A 12,336-nucleotide genomic window follows, 5' to 3' on the forward strand; every position below is an offset into this window, starting at 1 on the left:
CACACATTTCTATGAAACCACACCAATGGTTGAGGAAACCCCAATTAAACTTCTAGACCAAAAATTATCCTGGTTTGAAGACCATATGACCTTATCACTATAACTTTAGCTCTCATACCAATTTGTGTTGCACCCACGGTTGAGAACTATAAAATACCAATGCCTAGGGTGTTCAAAAACTCTATTTCTTTGTAAAATTTAGGATATATGATTGTTCTTTTAAGAAAATAAAATAAATAAAAAACACATGCCATACTAGAATTCTTGCAAATTAAAAAAACCATAAGTATATACAATGAAATTTGTTATAGTCATACTTATCATAGAAAGAATGATAACAATTAATTTAGATGACATAAATATAAAAACACATGAACAAAAAACATACTTATCTTTTAATGAAATATTCACCAACCAAATGTAGATGTTGGATGTTCCACCCAACCATAGGCTCTGTTGCATATCCAGTCTCTACAATAGGTCGCCCTTGAGCTAAGGCTATGATATCGTAAATATGGTTTCCTAGGCCAAATATATCTCTTACAAATATTTAGCACTTAAGACTTCTCTGTTCACACAATTTTCATAGTAGTCAGAACTATCAAAGATACTAAACCATTTCCAATGGAAATCTCAACCTCTAGCTCTCTTTCCCCATTTGAATCTACACAACCCAAGGAAAGAAACACATTTATGTACAATGTAATCCCTTAGGCTATTCTACTTCCTTCTAGGTATCTCGTGATACTGGTCAAGAAATATTGATGCTACAAGCTCCAGATACTCTTGGTCTATGCACAAGTTCACTAGTAGTACCAATGCATTCAAGCACTTATGTATTTCTCAACTAAAGAATAACAAATATTAACATATAGCCACACAATGGCTCTTTTCTGTAAAACTCTTCTTCTCTTGAAGATGCAAGAATCGTACAATGAAAGTGACGAAGAATGAATGAAAAAAATAAAAAAAAATCTATGATTAAATGTGCATGCCCTGATAATGTCAAATGGCCTCACCAAAGACACTCACATAATCATATTTTCCATTAATTTCCCAAAATGGATATAATTAAAATATAAGCCAAAAAGGCCTGGCCTCTTTATGTACCTTTCTCTCATGGAATCAAAGTCCCTATACTCTTATCCTTGTTCATCTACAATTGATGATGTTTTTATTGTTAATATTGGAAGTCATTACATAGCCAATATATCTAACCTTTTGTCATGTAGACCATACATTAGAACTTGGGGTACTAGAGTTTAGGTATTTCCCACCATATTGATTCACACTCATTTCTTGATATGTACAATCAATCAAAAATATTTAGTTCACTACCATATATTTCTTATTGTCCACATATTTTCTTCTTCTTAATGCATCTAAATTGATCATACATGTTAAAATATATAAAATTTTATTTAATATCCATCTTAGGCCCCCCACACAGACAAACTTTGTTATGGAACACTAGTTTAGAAATTCTTATCTCTATTTTAAGGGCTACATGCAGCTTACACTTGATGTTTTACTTAAACCCAAGGTCACAACCTAGTGGCATGTTGTCTATGAGGATTTTCATTCATTTGCATTGATAAAATTCATGCTTTTTTATTCTACCTTGAACTTCAAAAAAATATTTTGAATGGTTTTTAGACTTGTGTTTGCTAATTGCCATGATTTTTTTTTTTTGAAATTGGACTCTATTGGAGTTTTGGTTATTCCTTATCTCAATATATCCTTGTTGATAACTAAATTGCTTCCCTTCACATTAACTTCCCTCAATGAGGATTTTAGATGCTCGTGAATCATACAACCTATGCCTTTTAGTGGAAGCATGTTGGTTGAATCATTGTTGTCTTATTGTATTAATTGCAAGATTAGGAATGAAATGTGACTGGCCAAAACCTTGTTTTGAGTCACTAGTTTAACAACCATTATCTCTTTAGATGACGGAGGAATAACCTGTTAATGGAGTTTTTAATTAACCCAACGTTTCAGACTTCCAAGTGAGTCCATCTTCAGGGGATACGCTAATAGTATAAGAGAAGATTAATGATGTATTGTAGAGCTGAAACTTATGTATGTATAAATATAGATTTTGGAAAGGAATAATGAGAAAAGATTAAGTTGGCCTTATTTATTTTATATTTAATATTTGTTTAATAAATGATTTAATTAGGAATTAATTTGATTTTCTTATGAAAATTGGGGTTATTAATGTTTAAATTATTTGGTATGTTGACTTTTAATTTAATGTTTGACCTAATTAATGTATTTAATTATAATATTAACATATTTATTTAATGGATTTAAATGTATAATTTTAAAATTGTTTTAAAATTTTGGAAGTATCTGATTAGAATGTAGATTAATGAGTTTTAATTTAAGGATGAATTGTGTTTATCTAATTTGTTTTCATAATTATTTAATTGTTGTTAGATAGACATCCTAATTATTTAATTGGTGTTAGATAGACATCTTAGGATTGATTTTTTTTTTTAATAGTGAATCCATACAGGTGGGGAGAAGATTATCTCTATTCCAAAGGCTACATACCCAAATTACACTCGATATTACCCAAAATCTCAAATATTTTTTTTAGTATATGTTGACCTTATGACATGTTATCTATGAAGGTTTCCCTTCACATGTATTGATAAATATTATGTGCATGAGATCTTGAACTTTGAAAATATTTTAAACGGTTAAATTTCTTGATTAACTTTTCTTTCATGTATTGATAAATATTATGTGCCTGAGATCTTGAACTTTGAAATTAATTTAAATTGTTAAATTTCTTGATTAACTTCTCTTTCAAATTTGATTTTGTTTGGTTTTAAGTATCTCATAATGTCCTGGTTGAGAATTAAAATGTTTTATTCCTTCACCTCAACCTTTCTCCTCAATTAGGATTTTGGATACTTATGAATCACACAACCTATGAGTTTTAGTCCAACCTAGGCATCTTAATTTGGATATAAAGAAATTAGGAATGTAATATGGTTGGCTGAAAATTCAAAACTAAAAGTCATATTCATTGAACCACGTTGAGGATAGATTCATATAGATTTTTTTGAATCCTTGATAGTTAAAAAATATTGGTTAACCTTCGAAATTGTTTGATCATTCCCTAAATAAAGTGAATGCACCTTTGCCTCTTTTCTATCCTTGAAAAAATATTCATTCAAAGAACATGAAGCATGTTTGATGAAGGAAAACGTTTTACATCCCAATAATATTGTTGGTTGCGGATGATACAATTACGTACCAACGAAGTTATTGAAAGGAAGTAAAGTATCGGAATGAGGAGTATTAAAGGGAAGTAAAGTATTGGAATGAGGGCATTGAAATAATACTTGCACTCATTTTTGTTACGTTTGAGTCGTTGAATTTAACGAATTTGAGGGTTTCCTTTAGTTGTCACGTGCATACAATTTTTTATTTTAATATAAATGATATTGGATGTGTAAATTTATTTTGAAATCATTGGATTAAATCTTATATTAAGATATTTTTGGTTGTATATTGATTTTTTCATTACTCAAACACATAGCACCTTGATATTCCTCAAAGCCAAACAAATTAAGTTTTGTTTTAGAATATTATAGCAAGAATTTGGATTTGAGAGCATAGTTGTTTTAACTTGTTTTCAGTTTTACATAAGTGTGACTGTGAGGGCATTAATATCGTATTGTTGTTTTCATATTTTATTTTAAACGAAAAATGGAATTTTTTAGTTTTGTTTTAGTAATTAAGGATAATGAAATGAACAAAGTAGGTGGCATTATGTTTAGAGGATTCAACTCCATCGTAGATCTTATTTTAGCATTGAGTTCACTCATTGGAACATTTAGGTAGAGTTTAAAGGTTTTTAGAATTTGATATGTTATTTTGTCTTTTCATCATTTTTAGGTGCAAAGTTTTCTCATCGTTCAAAGCATCTAGGTCACTTGGAGGGTGGTTTCTAATTTGGTCTATTGGCAATGGGGTGTTTGGAAGGACTAGGTAGGAATTATCTTGTCAACACACATAGAGTTGGAGATTTCAAGATTCATGTGTGGTGGAACTACAACATTTTCTATCTTATAGATTGAGTAGGAAGCCATTTTTCTTTAGGGTGGTTTGTGGGATTAGATTTCCCATTGATGGAAGGAGTAGTCCACTCTCGTTGAAGAGTATGGTCATCTTACTTTTGATCATTATTCTGTTAAGGAGTTACTAGGGATTTTTCAATAGATTCAGTTATATAAACTAAACATTAAAATGCTTGGGATTTTTTCAAGAAATTAGAGTTAGTGTTTTAACAAACCCCATTAGTAATGTGACTCATAACTTATTTTTTATATTTCATTAAAGGCGTCCACTACTCTTAGACTTTAAAGCTCATTAAATATACATGTTTATATATTTGGATGAAAGATGAATTCATACATTGCACAAAATTTGGTTGTAATTTATTTATTAGAAGTTTAAATCCTTTTCCTGGATTTTATTTATTAGGGGTTTGATCCAAGGCCAAGCTAGCCAATTGTATACCTTTTTATGATGTCAATCCTATTTGTGAAATATTGGAAGTAGTGAATCACATTTTTGGGGAATGTAAGTATGCCAAGCATTGTTAGTTTCTTGAGGATCATTGCTCAAGTATACTTCATAGTAGTGTTTACTAATGGTGTTGGATTTGGCACTGTTTGAGGAACTCAATTTACTTACTTTAGGGAACATTAGGTTTCAGAATACTTTTTCTCATGAAGTTAACTTCTTATCTTCCTTTTGTTCTATCTGGTAGGATTTAGTTCACCATCAACTTCTACTCAAAAGAGATTTATTGATAAAGGATGCTCACTCTTTTAGCTTAGGTTAATATTAAGCTTACAAAATGCTTAAACAATTATTTAGAACAACTAAGGATAAATCTAACCATATGTCCCATGATTCTACCATATTCCCCACACCTATGGAAAACCATAAATAAACTGAGCTTAGAACATCTAAAGATAAATTTGACACCATACTTGTAAAAGTATTTTGCAAAATTTCCTACATGTATGACAAATCATACGTAGAACAAACTAGTAGATCTTTTAAAGCCCATCTCTAAGGACATATAGGTGACATTTCCCATTGTGGATTTCCAAGTAATTTAACCTTGAAAGTCCTACAATTCTAAACATGTCAATTGCTTTGATCAAATAAAAGTTATTATTTCAACATCCAATTACTAATGCCTCATCATTCAGAAATATTTGGAAATTGGAAAACATGGTACTAATTTTATTATTTTTATTGGAAAAATGACCACAAAATTAAGTAAAATTTTAAAATCCTATGACTAGCTATGACATCTATCTTAAATGATTAGTAAATGTTGAGGGGCATCAAAACACTTATCAAATGACACATTACACATTATAAATTAATTTTAAATTATTATTGTTATTATTAATTATAAAAAAAATTAATATGAGTTAAAAATATATACATTTTGAAAAACATGTATCAAGATTCTTAGCCATAGAGATTCATCCCACTTTAATATGGACAGTTTTAACATGTTAATAAGCTTTATTACAATACCATGAACCAATATACTGATTTATAAATACAACATGTCCAATAAATCTATATTTAACTTAGAAAAAATAAAAAAACTTTTTCAAGACTCTAGCTCGGGGCTTCCAAGATCCGAAACAAAATTATTTATTTAATGAGTCGTAGAAACAGTACAATGTTGATGAAATCTGTCCTTTTAAACCCTAATGTCGTCGCATACATTTGTTTGAGAAATTGAATCCAGGCGTCTGTTAATACCCTAGCTACATGTGTTGCAGGCATGAAGACCCCTCAGGTCGGACAAGCTGGCTGCGAAACAACCTCTTTTATCGCGATTCTGTGTTCGTGTCGAGTTATATTCAATCGAAAGCGAAGAGCATCAAGCAGATTAAGCCGCTCTTGGCTTAAGGTGCCACTATCTGAATGAAACGCCCATAACAATTTCTTGTATACAATCAACTCCCACTCGTGTGCTGCTCTCATAATTTTTTCTCTCTCGTAAGTGCCGCCATTATTCCCCGCAGGAACTCCACAGTCGTCTCCCTTGTTATTCCTTCTCTTACAGCATGCTTCACCGGATTCCCTTGACTTTAGATTTGGCTCTCGTTCTTTTGAATCTGAAGAATTTAACCTTCTGGATTTTTCATCATCAGCTTCCGGATTCTGTATTGCAGCTTCTGGATTCTGTATGGCATTGCCCGTAGGTGACTGATTGCGGTACTTTTCTTCACGGGCCCTTCTGATAGGATTTCTCTTAGGAGAAACCAGAGGGCCTATATCATCTATTTTGGGTTGCTCCAAATCCTGTACGCCGTTACAAGTCTTGTCAGTTTCTGAATCTTCTTTTGTACGTCCAGGCGCAATTTCTGTAATTAGCCTCAGTTTTCTCCTTACACCAGAAATTCTGGAATTATTGGCACCATCTTCTTGTGTGGGTCGAGGTGCAATGTTTGCGATTAGCTTCAGCTTTTTCGTTGCACCTGAAATTCTTGCATTATCGCCACTGTTTCCTGGTATCCCTCGAGGCACAATGTTTGCAAGTGGCCTCAGCTTTTTCTTTCGAACAGAAGTTTTGGAACTATCGCCAGCAAGAACTCTTGGCTTAAAGTTGACATCCCGGATCCTCTTCCTTCCACGAACTCGATGAGGCACTGCAGCAACCTTTGCTTCACTGGGCAAAGATTTCAGAGAAACTCTCCCAGTGGTGCCCATGGTCAGAGACTGGATTACTTGCTCGATGCTTGGATTTCTTTCCTGCGTAACAAAACACAACATTACTTTATTACTAATTATTAAAAACTATTTCTAAATGTCTATAAATTTATTATATTAAACTTATTTTAAACCATTAAAATTATAAATTTATTATAATAAATTTCTTTATAAAATTTCTTTATATCGGTATTCATGGTTCAAAGTTTAATGTCAATTAAACTTCAAATAGTATTTTAAATTTCCAGCATATTAATCGTTTTCCTTAACACTAAGGAAATTTTTTAAACATGGCTGCTCTTTCACTTTGAGATAATGGGGCTTTGTAAGATATATTTTTAGAAAAAATCATTTTATCAGTATGGCTGCTGTTTCACTTTGAGATATTGGGGCATTGTAAGATATATTTTTAGAAAAAATCATTTTATCAGTTCTGAACAGAAAATGATGGAAAGAAAATTTTTAAACATGGCTGCGGTTCATTTTGAGATATTGGGGATTTGTAAGATATATTTTTAGAAAAAAACATTTTAGCGATTCCGAACAGAAAATGATAAAAAATAATGATACTTGTGAATGTCGTTAATGATGAAGTATTGTTATGATCCATTTGATAGGCCGTTGGTGGATTTAAATCTAGAATATTCTAATTGATATACTATAATTAAGGTATTTTAACCATTTTTGGTTATATCTAGCTTGTGTTTAGTTGGACCATTCTAAATTATATATTAATTGGAGATATTGCTCACAACATTAAAAATAAGATTTTACAATTCATGATAAAAAAAATTTAAATATAAAATTAAATTATTAATTTGAATTTAAATTTAATATTAAAATTTGTTAATTAATTTATGTTTTAGAGATAATATGATTTTTCAGATGATTGGCACATTTAATTTCTAGTTTGAGTAGGTTACCTAGAGCATTGAAGTTGTCAAAATTATTAGGCGAGCCTTTATCATGGCTGGATTTTTGTTCACCATATTTCAAACCAGCCACCTTTTCACTACAATGCGTTAGCAAAACACCCCATCATAATACATAAACAACAATAACAATTCTAACTTATTTTTAATTAAATTAAAGTATTTAATTATTTCAAAATGTTCCCAAAATGCAGAAGAAAAAACCAAATTTATACAATAATTTAAATGTGTTAAGACATTTTTAGCCATTTCTTGTGCTTGTGTTTAATTATACATTAATTGGACATTTCTAAATTTAGATATCATTCAAACATCATCAAGTGGATCATGGTAATTCCTAATTAAAAATAAGATTTACAACTCATGGAAACTATGATATTTGATTATGTGATTTTTTTAAAAATCAGCTTTTGAGGTATTAAAATTTATTTAAATAAAAAATTAAATTATTAATTTGATTTCAAATTTAATATAAAAACAATAACAATTTTATGTTTTTTTGGCTTGTTAAGTAATATGAATATTGAGATGATTGGCACCCTTAATTTATGGGGTTAGGAGGTGAAACTTTGGGATATTTAAGGCATCAAAGTTATTGGGCATCCCATGGGTTAGATCACACCAGCCCTCAATATAGTTAGATTATTCACCATTAACCTTTTCACTACATAATACCTTAACAAAATACCCAATCACCATTTATTCTACACTCTACCTCATGAATAACCATAAAAAAATTAAACTATTTTATTTTGAAAATATTACTTAAAATATAAGAAAAAACCCAAAAAAAAAAAAAAAAAAAAAACAAGTCATAAAATTCTAAGAAATAACCCTAAATATTCTAATTAAAAAAATAACCCTAAATATTCTAATTAAAAAAATAAAGCCATAACCCATCTATTCTAAGAAATAACCCTAAATATTCTAATTAAAAAAATAACCCTAAATATTCTAATTAAAAAAATAAAGCTATTTTATTTTGAGAATGTTGCTGAACGCATAAGAAGAAACCAAAAGATTCTGCTTGGCTAAGAGCTCGTCTTCCTCGGACGTAAGGACACAAGTTAACGGCCCAAGACCCAGAGGCATCTGGCAGGAGTGAGAGCCTGCTCCCGATTACAGACCACCAGCAGGGTTATGTCAGGTGGCGTGGTTTTCCTATTTAACAGTGATGAGTCAAACCCAGCATTCGCGGATAGCAGCCAGAGATGGCTGTCCTCACTGTTGGTTTGACACCTGAGTTGATAGGTTTTACCACCTTCGGAAAAAAAAAAAAGAAGAAACCAAAAGAGAAACTGAAAGTCATAACTCGCATAAACGCAGAAGAAAGAAATCAAAAGGGAAACTGAAAGTCGTAACCTGCCCATACAGTTGGAGAACATCCTAGTCACAATACCCTTGAGAGAGACCTTCAGGCTGAGCTGAATCTTAATACCAGATTGTGCTTTGTATACACACCTCATGCAGGCATGGGGTTATTATTTTCAGAATGATCAGGGAACTTAACCCTTTATTAGCAGATGTTTCATGGACAATTCCTCTCACATGGAGAACTGTAACCTAGATTTGTGAATTCCCATATTGTCTAAGAAATTTTGATCCAATTGATAATTATATAATAATCATTTCAAAATCAAAGATTCTAGAGTTTATAGGAAAGTTTAATTGGATAATTCATGCTAGCATAAAAAGAGACGGTATACAACATTTCGAATGATTACTCGTATCATTCTAAAATTAGAAAAGAAAGAGTGTATACAACAGTGAGTTGAGAGTAGAACCTGACGAACCACCGTCCACATTCCTCCTACCCATTGTAGACCGGGGCGCAAGTGTGAACGGCGATATGCCTTGAGAATGTAGCTGTCTGGTAAGTAGACCGCCCAAAGCTCCTCCTCGCAGGGAAGCTGTTTGATGATGACACCGCGCCACCAGCAGTCCGTATCATAAGCCTCTACAGCGTCTCCAGCCGAGCAATGCAGAGGGAAGGCCCTGTGCGGTGGAATGGGTCTCAAATGGCTCTGGCACACCTCCTCCTCCAGCGCTTTTTTTTCGTCGGTCACAAACTTGTCATACCGTATTTTGCAACGCTGACCGTCTTTGCTAATACCGATGATAACTCCCTCGAACCATGCTCCACGATATCCATACTCACTGCTGCACGCCTCTACCCTCATCCCCTCCCTCCATTCCATTCTGTCTGTCACCTCACCAAATTCTTTTTCTTACTCCAAACTAACCATAACAACTGTAAACAATAGATCCCTTGCTTTTTCACACTACAAGATCCAAAAGCAATGGGCATCCTTTTATATAGGATTATTAGAAACAATATTTACATGCATAGAAGTTGCCTTATCTAGTGCCCCTTCAATTGGTGTTTCCTCTTAACAAGTTGTTTTATTTTTATTTTTAACATTTAGTCTGGTTGCTGTTTCCTACTTATCAGCTGATTGTTTCAGTTGACCTGTTGTTTCCTTTTGAGGAATCATTCATATATATAAACTTATTAACAAAATATAAACTTTTTAACATATTACTTATTTCATTTAGAAACATTGTCAAATAAAATATCAACAACTACCTATAAAGTGACAAAATAAATTTATTAACATATTACTGATTCATAATTGATAAATTTAAATTTACTTTTATCTTGTTTTATACTTTAGATTTTTGATTTGAAATGTGACTGCTTTTTTCAAATATCAGCTGAATTGCATTACTGATTTTTCCTTGACAGCCTGCACTACACTTTCGCTGCTTTTTCCAAATATCAATTGAGTTCCTTCTTTTAACCTCCCCTTTCTACTGTGCATCGAACCTGACCCTGTTATGCAAAGAAGATGTTAAATCCATCCAAAACCTCACAACGTCGGATGTAGCTATTGGAACCAAACGCAATATGTTCTCTAGGCACTGGGTTCACAATTTATCGTACCCGCTGTATGATTGGATTAAATGCCCTTGCCTTTTTCAGGCAGCGTTGCCGCAAGGCAGAACATACATGGTTTCTGGAGATACTCTTTCCAGTTTCAGAGCCATAGTGGGTACTGGTAGCTTAGTTGATATGATCTCTGTGATCTTATTGTATTAAGCTAAATTGTTATGATTTGGGCATTGGCAGGATTACGGAGTTACAGTGTCGTTTTATCGAGCTCCGCACCTGGTGGATATGGTGGCCACTACGGTTCAAGGACACCAGAAAGTGGTGCTTCGTCTGCACTCCGCCGAGAGTAATCGCCGAGAGTAATGGCAGAGGATGGAAGGGAGCCGATATTTTGTTTTTAACTCCGGCCATTGGTGGACTCACACAGGCGATCTCAGAGGGTACTTTTATGCAAGCCATTAATGATAACTTTTAGATTTTTGACTCTGATCTTTTATGGCTCTGTCATCTTTAATGGCGGACTGAATGACTGACACTTCGTTCGGGTAAAGAAAACAAAACAGTTGGGATTACCTGCAGGAAGGGAATACTTTATACACGAGCATAGATTTCATGGTGGCTAACCGGAAAGGAATGACTACCTGGGCAAACTGGATCGATTCCAACATCGATACCAGCAGAACGAAAGTCCTTTTCCGCAGTTTCTCGCCCTCGCATTCCAGGTTTAGTAATCTCAGATCCGGTTGAAAATGTGAAAAAATTGCTTCTGATGAATGACGTTTGCTTGATTTTTTAATGAATCTTTGTGCTTTGCAGTACTATGAATGGCGGTAACTGTTACTCCGAGAAAGAACCTACGGCGGGGACTTTGTATCTGGGCGCCTATCCTCCCCAATTCCAAGTGGCGGAAAGCGTTGTGGGAGCTATGAGATCGCCTGTGTCGTTTATCAACATCAGGACGCTGTCGCTGCTCAGGCAGGGACGCGACGATTTGACAGTCGGGCAACGGAAAAATCCCCAGCGCTACACAGATTGCAGCCACTGGTGTCTGCCTGGGCTTCCCGATATCTGGAACGAGATCCTTTACTCGGCTCTCTTCTACCCCTGATCTCAAGCTCCTTTATTCGGCTCTCTTCTGCGCCTGATCTCATCATTTGTAAACATTTTATTGTTGTAAGCTCCTTTATCGGCTCTCTTCTGCCCCTCAGCGCATCATTTGTAAACATCTCATTGTTGTACGCTTGGAATTGTCAATACATCGTTGGCGGGATGAGTTTTGATCACGAGACCCCTCGCAATAATAAGCTGGCGGGACGAGTTTCGAGCTCGGGACCCCTTGCAACAATAAGCTGCCCGCCCAGTTCACCGTTTACACTTTGTGATTCGCCGTTGCTCGATGTTAGAGCCAATAATTTTTTATTTACCATCTGTATCATTATTTATAAGTTCGTTTTAACCTCAAGTTGAAATTCCAAGAAATTCGAAGTAGCTCCATATTTATATTTTTGTACCTTTCTGTATAAAAATAACTTCATTGATTTTGAGTTTATGTTCAAAAGTTGGATTCCAGGTCTCTTAGTACCGAATTTCTGTTTTGTTTGTTCTTTTCACATTAGTGAATAAAGGTGATTACTGATTAGTATTAAGCATTTTACAGAGCACGTTCTTACTTTCATCTCATCATTTTCTTCAATACTCTGCATTGCATTGGCTTGCCTTGTTTCTTGTTCAAGTTTATTTTCT

The 12,336-nt window shown here is 33.5% G+C and overlaps 1 protein-coding gene across 1 annotated transcript; it reads left to right on the forward strand.

Annotated features, from left to right (window-relative positions):
* The first annotated feature begins 10,437 nt into the window (after positions 1-10,437).
* Positions 10,438-12,012, forward strand: LOC149190976 (protein PMR5-like). The gene is made up of 3 exons (XM_089413485.1): positions 10,438-11,033; positions 11,145-11,315; positions 11,410-12,012. The coding sequence occupies exons 1-3, from the start codon at positions 10,966-10,968 to the stop codon at positions 11,699-11,701; spliced, it is 531 nt and encodes a 176-aa protein (XP_089269611.1). The 5' UTR covers positions 10,438-10,965; the 3' UTR covers positions 11,702-12,012.
* Positions 12,013-12,336: the final 324 nt, after the last annotated feature.

Source organism: Pinus tabuliformis, chromosome 3_1, assembly GCF_031772625.1.
Source record: "Pinus tabuliformis cultivar Carrire ecotype Pingquan chromosome 3_1, CPIR1, whole genome shotgun sequence".
Lineage (NCBI taxonomy): Eukaryota > Viridiplantae > Streptophyta > Pinopsida > Pinales > Pinaceae > Pinus > Pinus tabuliformis.

Coding starts and splice junctions, on each gene's coding strand:
- LOC149190976 (XM_089413485.1), top strand. CDS start 10,966: ATGGAAGGGAGCCGATATTTTGTTTTTAACTCCGGCCATTGGTGGACT. Junction 11,034..11,144: donor CACACAGGCGATCTCAGAGG/GTACTTTTATGC, acceptor GTTCGGGTAAAG/AAAACAAAACAGTTGGGATT. Junction 11,316..11,409: donor TTCTCGCCCTCGCATTCCAG/GTTTAGTAATCT, acceptor TGTGCTTTGCAG/TACTATGAATGGCGGTAACT.